We start from the raw sequence: 11,167 nt of genomic DNA, 5'->3' as shown, positions 1-11,167 counted from the left end.
GATGGCGCCACAAGACACACAGCGAATGTTATAATTAAGTTGTTGAAAACCAAGTTTTGTGAACGTGTTATCTCACGAAATGGCCTAGTCAATTGGCCGCCTGGGTCGTGCGATTTGACGCTGACAAGTCTATAATCTATGCCAACAAGCCAGTGACGATTGATGAACTTGCAGTAATATCGGTCGATTTATGCTTGAAAACCGTCGAAAATTGGGTTTAGCGTTTAGGACTTCTGCAAACGTACCCGTTGTGGTCATGCAAAAGAAATCGAGTTCGAATGTATTATACTTTCACGGGAATAAAGAATATTAAGAAAAACTTAAAAGAAAGAAATTATTTAAAAAGCCTTATTGAAAGCGCTCTTATTGAAAAATCCATTATATGCAACATGTTGCGAGAGTATAAAATTATTAATTATTTTTTTATCATAGTGTGCATTTCACCTGTTGGTTTAGCCATAAAGTCAACAGAGAAAAATGGTATTCTTTTTTTTCTAGCCAAACATTTGCTAAGCGCGTAGTTATTATGTACCATATTATATTAATGAATAGCGTTTTAGTTAATTATGGTAAACAAGATAAAATAATAAATTATACTAAAAAATCGAGGGGAATAAAATGTTGAAAATAAAAAGACACATTATTTACTTTAGCTTAATTGCTGTCCAAAAAAGTGTGTTAAAAACGCTCATCAGGGCATATAAGTAATAAACCAGCTTCATATTAACAAACCAAACAAAACAAAAAAGTGCATAACAATAAACAATATTTAATACACAATTTATAACAGTAACTGTAACTGTTATAGTTGTTTAAAAACTAATAACTCATATTTTTTAATGCGAATAATTAATGTATTGCCGTAGCAATTGAAGCATACAATTTCCTTAATTGAGAACAATATTATATTTAAATTGTATATTAATGGCTGCAATAAATTATATGTGATTATTAATTCGTTTTTTATTATTTTTTATTGTTACTAAATTATAAATGCTTATACATTTTTTTTTTTCGAACTTGATCAGTCCTGGTTTCCCGGTTACGAAATCATTATAACGGGTGATTTTTTTGAGGTTAGGATTTTCATGCATTAGTATTTGACAGATCACGTGGGATTTCAGACATGGTGTCAAAGAGAAAGATGCTCAGTATGCTTTGACATTTCATCATGAATAGACTTACTAACGAGCAACGCTTGCAAATCATTGAATTTTATTACCAAAATCAGTGTTCGGTTCGAAATGTGTTTCGCGCTTTACGTCCGATTTATGGTCTACATAATCGACCAAGTGAGCAAACAATTAATGCGATTGTGACCAAGTTTCGCACTCAGTTTACTTTATTGGACATTAAACCAACCACACGAATGCGTACAGTGCGTACAGAAGAGAATATTGCGTCTGTTTCTGAGAGTGTGGCTGAAGACCGTGAAATGTCGATTCGTCGCCGTTCGCAGCAATTGGGTTTGTGTTATTCGACCACATGGAAGATTTTACGCAAAGATCTTGGTGTAAAACCGTATAAAATACAGCTCGTGCAAGAACTGAAGCCGAACGATCTGCCACAACGTCGAATTTTCAGTGAATGGGCCCTAGAAAAGTTGGCAGAAAATCCGCTTTTTTATCGACAAATTTTGTTCAGCGATGAGGCTCATTTCTGGTTGAATGGCTACGTAAATAAGCAAAATTGCTGCATTTGGGGTGAAGAGCAACCAGAAGCCGTTCAAGAACTGCCCATGCATCCCGAAAAATGCACTGTTTGGTGTGGTTTGTACGCTGGTGGAATCATTGGACCGTATTTTTTCAAAGATGCTGTTGGACGCAACGTTACGGTGAATGGCGATCGCTATCGTTCGATGCTAACAAACTTTTTGTTGCCAAAAATGGAAGAACTGAACTTGGTTGACATGTGGTTTCAACAAGATGGCGCTACATGCCACACAGCTCGCGATTCTATGGCCATTTTGAGGGAAAACTTCGGAGAACAATTCATCTCAAGAAATGGACCCGTAAGTTGGCCACCAAGATCATGCGATTTAACGCCTTTAGACTATTTTTTGTGGGGCTACGTCAAGTCTAAAGTCTACAGAAATAAGCCAGCAACTATTCCAGCTTTGGAAGACAACATTTCCGAAGAAATTCGGGCTATTCCGGCCGAAATGCTCGAAAAAGTTGCCCAAAATTGGACTTTCCGAATGGACCACCTAAGACGCAGCCGCGGTCAACATTTAAATGAAATTATCTTCAAAAAGTAAATGTCATGAACCAATCTAACGTTTCAAATAAAGAACCGATGAGATTTTGCAAATTTTATGCGTTTTTTTTTTTAAAAAAGTTATCAAGCTCTTAAAAAATCACCCTTTATAATTAACATGTTTCTAGGAGGTTATATGTACTTTTACATGAAAAAATTAGTCGTATTTCAATGGTTTTGTTGTAAAAAAACTAATATTTAATTATTTTTCTTGCCTTAAAGTACGCAATTAATGAGAGATCATTGAAATTATTAAAGAAAATATGAAAATCTCTTCGTTTAAGTGAAGATAAACTGTGCTAAAGACTTGTCTAAATTTTCATCAATATTGGTTAAGCAGTTCACGAGAAATAAGAAAAAAACTAGCTTGATTGGAATAAAAAGTTGTATGGATCGCTCAACTTCCTCCGACTGAATCTCTGAAACTAGTACTCGGATCAAATGAATATTTTTTTTGAAACCGTGAAACACTTGTAACATCTATCTCTCTCTCTATTTTTGCTAAGTTAACTGTAGTAGTGATATTTAATAAATGTTTATTTGGGACACTGTAGCAATCCTTGATTTAATTGAGAGCAATGACTTTACTGTATCCAGCAAAAAATATTTTAATTATTCATATTCATTTATGTAGATCTCTCTTGTTCAACAAGGCATGTTTGTAATATAATATATATTTATAGGATTAAATGATGCCATGTGATTCATCAGAAATTAACAAAAATATATTTTTTTAATTTCTCTACATTTTTTGTCGCAATTTAATAATTTCTTAGTTGTTAATCCAACAATTAAAGCAACACAGTGAAAATATTATTATAAACGAATTCACTAACAACAATGTGATTCATTACTTTACGCAGATTGGTTGACAAAAGGAGTACACAAGAAATGTATGCAAATAAATGTAAAATTATGCCGGTGTTTAACGGATAGTCAACCAAAACTATAAAAACTGAAGTCGTTGACAAAACATGTTTTTAAATTCTTGTTTTTCTAACTTTAAACACGAACAAAATATTGTACATATTGAAATAGATTGCACTGCAAAAATGATATTATATTTAATGTTTTTAGAAAACATTATTGCTGTAGGTTTATTTTACTTATTATTATATGAAAGTGCAACATTTGAAGGATACTTAAAAAAAGTTTTATCGAAAAATAGCGAGGAATAACGGATTTATCGTCGATCTCTGCAGGCACCTCGAAAAGAAGTTGTTGTGCGGTGACCAGCCTACAGCATCACTGGATCTTCCGAAACCAAAAAATCAAAATGCTTTCTTTAGTTTATTAGTTTATCTTTCAATTGACGTCGAGTTTTTTTAATTTTTCAATTTTTCAATTTTTGGTACCATTTTCAAGCCAAAATGACGATTTTAGACGAATAAATCGACCTATTTGTTATTGTAAAATTTTTAGTAATTAAAATTTTTGGAAAAACTCGACGTCATTCGAGAGATATATGTAGAATATTTGTTCAAAATTTCATGATGCAGTAGTTTTTTCTGTAGGCTGGTCACATATTTGGGAAACTCGATTCAAAGTTTTGTACACTCAGCGCAGGTAGCTGGAGGTACCGCTATTCAACCTGCTGTAACTTCGTTAGTTTTTCTCCGAATGACCTAAACCTGCACACAATATTCTTGAGATGTTGATGGTTCAGAAATAAAATAAAAAAAAATTGTCAAACCTTACCCACAACCCCCTCCCCCCGCTTAAAGCTCAGCATAGTCGGAAGAACGAGGTGACAAAGTACATACCGCTCATTTACTTGAATAGTGTCACAACTCAAAAAACACGATTTTTGAGTTGAGTATGCAGAAATTTGCGCAATTTCAGCGTCCATATTGTATAAAAATTTCATTGCGATAATATTGTTCGGCTAAGATAAGTTGATTTCAATTACAGTTAATATAAAAGCTTCACGTAATCTATACTACTATTATAAAGAGGAACGATTTGTATGTATGTTTGTAATGAATAAACTAAAAACTACTGTACCGATTTCAAAAATTCTTTCACCATTGGAAAGCTATATTCACCCGAGTACCATATAGGCTTTATTTATTGCTAGAATCTCAAATTTCTAGAAATAGTTCCCAGGTGAGGGTATCAAAAAGACTCCGTGATGGAGAATCTTAATCTGAAACTGAAAATCGACCTGAAAATCATTCTCTTCGCATCGCAATCGCGTGCCAGGGATTATAAATATATTTAAAAGCTCGCACTAGGCCGTCGAAATCTGAGCATTCCCAACGCCTTGTTGTGTGTAAAAACTTATAACTTTTGAAATTGTTGTTTAAGCCCGTGCAAAACCGTAGTGGTCTGCTAGTACCTTTATATAGATAAAAAACTAAAAAAAATTATTTTAAATTATTAATTTGAACACGATTTTTATTGTGTAAATCATTTTAAGAAATTATATATTTTTCAATTGAATGCAATACCTTTTCTCAACTTTCGGGGAAGAGATTGATTCCATGCTCATACAATTTTTGATCATTGCAGGTAAAAACCTGTTCAAATTAGTTTTTGACGTCCAGATTTAAGACTGGAGGTGAACACTCTCCCATGCAAGATATTTTGCAGAGACCGGAACAAGTAATAATCCAAAGGTGTCATATCTGGAGAATATGGTGAGTATGGTTGAACAACCCTTTCAAGCTGCAAAAGTTTTTGATGAACCATTAAATTTGTATGAGTTCTTGCAATATCCTGGTGAAACACTACAATATAACCTTTTTTTGAAGTGATTTGAGATGATTCATCGTTTTTAGACCATAATCTGTTGCGATTTAAATACTTTTAAACATGCCAACCTTCGACATTAGTAAGAATTTCACATCGAATGAAATTGAAACCTTACAAGAACGCAACAGAGCGCTGTGGATTACTATTTAACTGCGAATATATTCGAAACGTGTTTTGTAGTATTTTTAGATAAACATGAGCTGCTTCTAAGCATTTCATATTCAAATTTAAACGAAATACTTCTTTTCCAATTTTTCTTGCATACTTACCTTATTTTCGAATAAAAAAAAATAATAATAAATTTCCATTTCTTCACAATATTCTGCAATTTTATTTCAATCTCATTTTCATCCAGTATTACACCACTATAAATACATACACTTTTTTTTGCAAAGCATAAAATTAATTTGCTTTGAATTTTAACAACGTCTGTTATTTACATGATTTATTCTACATATTTGTATAGAATTCTCACAAGCACGCTCTATCGTTGTTCTCTTCTTTCATTATTTTTCAGCTCAGCTTTATTAATGCTATTTGTGTTGAGATTATTTCAACTATTTTTCATTTGCTTAGCTAATTAAGACGAGTATTTTTGTGGTTGGTAGTACCTTTGTCGGTAGTTATTTATACATATTTGTTGTTTTATTTAGTTTGATATACTTTTATTTACAAGTCTGCTGTGTTCTTAATGCTAAGGTTTTTATTACATTTGCTTGTAAATGATTACACTAATAAATGCATGTAAGCCGCACTTCAATGGGGTTAAATTGAAATTGCAAAGAAAATTAAATATGTATTTATAATATTTAATAAAGGTATTTAAAAATATATATATATATTAAATGTATCATATACTATAACTTTGCCGCTTAAAATGGAATGTGGTACAGCGGGGCGTATGAGTAATGAAATAGTAGGTGCGTTGTAATCTTTGTCATTAAAATAATCATACCAGTTGTGCATTTACAGCGGGTTGGGGTCATATGTGGAAGTTCACGTAGGCGAGGAAAGTTCTTGATTGCCATTCACTTGAGAGTGGCCAGGAACGACTCTTTTGCATATGACTCACGCAGTTCACGACTTCCGGTTTTAGACCAAGTATTCCCTGAGTAGCCAACTGACCGTTTGGAGGCGAAACCCGATGGGTTTGGCACCTATCACATAAAAAAAAACCACGTTGTACGGATGGATGAAAACGCTCCAACTCTGAAAGTGTTCGATGCAGTACCCGCTGGAGGAAGCCGCGTAAGAGAGACTATAATCGCATACAGCGTTTCTACGCCGAATATATATACATATATATAAACATGTACATAAGAACATGAATATTTTTCTGATAAGCAATTAATAACAATAATGATAAGCAATTAACTATAATAAGATTATATTGATTACTAGATACTGATATATATATTTATATATATAAAACATTACCCTAGTAAACGGTAAAGCAAAACTTTTTTTTGCAAAATTCTAATAAAAATTTAGATATTTTACTGAAATGGAAGTCGGACCATTTACATGACCATAAGTAGACATGTAGACATGTAGTATGGGTCGAATTGCGCGTTACCTAGATAAAATTTCAAAATAAAATTGCGAGTATTTCAATTATTCTGTTACAACCGAACTTAGTCTTTCCTCACTTGCTTTGTTTTGAGTTAAGGGTTAGCCACAAAAAATCGATTTTTTTTTTGTTTTTTTTTGCTTATTGGAAAGTTTATATACATCCCGCGTAGCGGTAAGGTCGTATCTTGAATAGTTTTTGAATGTCAGCTTTCTAAAGATCGATCGCTCGATGGTTTAAACCGCTATAGTCAAAACTTTAAACACGTTTTTCTCGAAACGACATTTTTCAAAATTGTTGACATCATAACTCAAGGAGAAATTGACCGATCTACTCAGATCAAATTGAAACTGATTATTCCTGAATATATCACTATACAATGACCTACCATCTTATTTTGGTGAAAAATTGTAAATTTGGCATTAAAAATATTAGTCCATTTTTTACTTGATATTGTTTTTTTAGTACAACGCCATTTTGTTTATTCTTGATATAGGAAATACCTTAAACTTTAATAACTGCTTGATTTTTTTTTTGTTTCAGCTACTCATTCGTCCGGAATCATGTCAGCAGTTGGGGAACTAAAATAAAAAAAAAAAATTAAAAATAAAATAAAATAAAATTAAATTAAATTAAATTAAAATTAAATTAAATTAAATTATATTAAAATAAATTAAATTAAATTAAATTAAATTAAATAGGTGTGGGTCTGTATATACATATGTATGAATATTTAACACAACCAACATTACAATGAAGTGTTTTATTTACAAATTTGGATTTAAAACAAAGATAGAGACTGACCTATATACATTAATGCTCTTGTCTCAAACTTCCAAGGTCTAAGTATACGGATATATTTACTTAAAAATACATGATTTTGTCACTTTGTCACTGCATAAATTTTTTTTTACCTACAGTAGTATTTTTCAAACTTCAAGTTGACTTAATTAAATTATATTCACGTCACATATTCTTGCAATTTTTCATTGAAAATAATTGAGTTATCGCTTGTTAGTAATTTTTTTTTTTACAATTATTTTTATTATTTTGGTCGTTGTATTTAAAATTTCACATACAGTGTGCGACAAAACTAAAGCGCGGAATCCACCTTGTCGATATTTTTATGTGAAAAATTCCAAAATTTTGGTGCGACAAAACTAAAGCACAAAATGATTTTTGGAAAAATTTTTATATTTGTATAATTTTGTATAAATCATTCAATGTTCAATTCATGATTTTATTCATATAAATACCGACAGGGTGGATTCCGTGCTTTAGTTTTGTCGCACACTGTATATATTATCAATGTAATATTAATATAATATCTTTGGCGATATGCGCTGCATGGGCGTGGCAAATTTTGCTTGTCATAAATTTGTCTTAATTGAATTATAAATAATTTTTATTTTTATTTTTTTATTAATTTTAATTTTTGTTTATATTTAAACTCTCTTGCTGTTATAATTTTGAATTAAAAACAGTGCAAAAATGCTTAAACTACAAATAAGTCTTAAGCATTGCCTTTAATTTACTTCCATTCATTTTTACACTAAATAATATTTGCATTTTTTTTTTGCTTTTTTAAGCTCGCCAAAGCTAAACTACTTAATTTTAAAATACTTTTAACATTTTTAATTTTGTTTTTCATTAATTTTCCTGTTTTTATAATAAACTCAGCAATAGCTTTAACAATTATGTATTAAGGTATTTTACCGGAGATACACAGCACAGCAACAGCTACATATACAATGTACACGTAGTAATTATTTGTTATACTAATGAATAATGATAATTCATTAGCGTTTTAATATTTATATACATTCGTGCTTTGCTTATGAGCACCTAAAAAGCCTAAAACTATACACAATATGCGGACTAGCATGCACTCAACACTGAGTTTTTTGTTTATTAGCTTTAATTTAATCTATACACACGCTTGATTTAATCAATTTATTATTAATTATGTTTGTTATTTAATTATTTTACAATTAACTTGCAAAAAAATAGGTTATTTTTTAACCTACACTGTTTAGAGAATTTTGCTTCAAATTAAATTTCTATAAATAGTTTCCCTTATTTTCTAAGCGCTTAATATGTAATAATATGGCAAGCTCATTTTTATGTATTTTTAATTTTTTTGTTTTAATTTTTACCATTAATTTCAATTAAATACCAATTAATTTAGCTTAATAATTAATTTACAGTATTTGGTCTGCAGCCTGTTTTTAATTTACTCTATTTTCTTTTCCAGCTATTATAGGCATAGTAGCTGCTACACTCGCACACTAAATATGAGAAATATCGCGATGGAAACATAATTTAGCAGCGCATGCGTATTTGCTGTTCTACACGCTGCATCATGGCTGGCATCGTCGGTATCTGTTAGTGAGTCGGCATCGTGTTTGCTCGTCGCTGACTTTGTATCACTGCGGTAGTTACTGTGATCGGAAGCTGAAAAGATAAAATATAAATTTTTAATATCTTAATTTTTATTTAAAGAGCTTTCTTAGTTCTCTATAGTTAGGAAAATTTGTATTTATGGATTCAATAATTTTTTAGTATACTCGTATTACAATATTAAGGACTATCTGAGCGTAAAAATAATATTTTTAGTTCATCGATGTTAATATTAGGTATTCAAATAATAGCAGCAATTTCAGATTATACTAATAGCCTTTTCACAGCCTAGTTAATTGATCAATTACAATTTTAATTGAGAAACCAATTCGCACTGCAGGCTACTCGATAATCGATCAGCTGTTAAACATTTTTGTTTTTGCTTTTCATAAAAATTTGGTAAGTTTCCAGCAGCGACATCTACCCTCGAGTGGCGTGAATAACTACTAGCAGATGAAGAATTCAAATACGTTTTTTGCCGCAAAGTTATAGCCTTTTCATATATTAGCTGAATAAATTGTTCAATTTTAATTTTCACACTGCCGTTTACTCGATAATAGATCAATTGTTAGACATTTTTGTTTTTACTTTTCATAAGAAGTTGGCAAGTTTTATCAGCTGATTGCTATTTGATTATTTATTTCCAGCAGCGACATCTACCGTTGAGTAGCGTGAACAAGAACTCGCAGACAAAGAATTCAAATACGTTTTTTGTCGCAGAGTTGCATTGTATTTTCAACTCGATTATAATTCGATTAAAAACTAATGTAGAAAAACAAGATTTTTATTTTGTATGGTAAATCGATCCAAATCAACGCTTTAATTGAGCAAAGGCCGGCTGAAAAGGCTAAAAGTATGTCAACTGGATTTATTTTTATTTTTCTAGGAAATTAACAAATTTAATACCCCATATAAAATTACAGCTTGTTGTAACTAATATCTTACGAGAACCACAAAAAATTACTAAGTACTTAAAAAAATGTGAAATATTGGCGATTTTTTATGCAACATAGTGTATTGTATAATCCTAAAGCATCTGAAAAATATGTGCTTTGGCGGTCCGTAAGGTAAATCAACGGTCTGCGACATCCTTGTCATTATACTGACAATTTTATTCGCTAAATAAATACTGCAAGTGTGGAAATAAAAACGTCGTACAATGAAGAAAACTGTGTTTGGGACAGCAGCCCAATTCCAATTTATTTTTCTAATTCGACCATGTAGACCAATAGGAAACAAGTTCATTGTTTCAGATTTCGGCTACGCTTTGATCTCTGGTGTGCTCAAATGCATACCAGAATTAAAAAAATTACACCGAAAACCCTTGGGTAAAGTATTCTTATGAATGGGCTTGTAGTCCGTGGTGAACAATTGAGTTGCAAAAATAATATTTCATAATGTATACGGTCTGAGCTATCTGGTATTCCAATACAAGATCTAGACTTTTGTTATTTTATAAGCCATGGTTACCGTTTTCAAAGCACCTACAGCAAAGAAATTGAGTTAAGAATCATTTAAATTTTTAAATTTTCACACCAATGACACCTTTTATTATACTCTCGCAACAAATGTTGCTAAAGAGAGTATTATAGTTTTGTTCACATAACGGTTGTTTGTAACACCCAAAACTAAACGAGTTAGATATAGGGTTATATATACCAAAGTGATCAGGGTGAAGAGTGGAGTTCAAATCCGAATGTCTGTCTGTCCGTCCGTCCGTCCGTCCGTCCGTCTGTGCAAGCTGTAACTTGAGTAAAAATTAAGATATCTTGAGCAATGATGATAATGAGCAAAATCGGACCACTGCCACGCCCACAAAATGGCGAAAACCGAAAACACATAAAGTGCCAAAACTAAGCCATAAATAAAGCTATGGAAATAAAATTTGGTATGAAGGATCGTACTATGAAGAGGCATATTTGGATGTAATTTTTTTGGGGAAGTGGGCGTGGGCCCGCCCCCTACTAAGTTTTTTATACATATCTCGCAAACCAATAGAGCTATATAAACCAAACTTTCTGCAGTAGTTTTCTTTAGCCACTTCCTAATACAGCCCAAAAATGAAAGAAATCGGATCATAACCACGCCCACCTCCCATACGAAAGTTAGGTTGAAAATTACTAAAAGTGGGTTAACTCACTAACGAAAAACGTCAGAAACACTAAATTTCACATAAGAAATGGCAGA

General features: G+C 31.7%; 1 protein-coding gene across 1 annotated transcript in view; it reads right to left on the bottom strand.

Moving 5' to 3' along the window:
* Nucleotides 1-7,289: 7,289 nt before the first annotated feature.
* LOC105219292 (hemicentin-1) overlaps nt 7,290-11,167 on the bottom strand; it is a 59,270-nt gene continuing 55,392 nt past the window's right edge. Inside the window, exon 11 of the mRNA XM_054227668.1 lies at nt 7,290-9,034. Coding sequence (XP_054083643.1) covers nt 8,856-9,034 — 179 coding nt within the window. The 3' untranslated portion in view covers nt 7,290-8,855. The remainder of the gene's footprint in view (nt 9,035-11,167) is intronic.

This window comes from Zeugodacus cucurbitae, chromosome 3 (genome assembly GCF_028554725.1).
Source record: "Zeugodacus cucurbitae isolate PBARC_wt_2022May chromosome 3, idZeuCucr1.2, whole genome shotgun sequence".
In the NCBI taxonomy this organism is placed as follows: Eukaryota; Metazoa; Arthropoda; class Insecta; order Diptera; family Tephritidae; genus Zeugodacus; species Zeugodacus cucurbitae.
The sequence above is the reverse complement of the archived record's forward strand: the minus strand, read 5'-3'. Positions and strand labels throughout refer to the sequence as shown.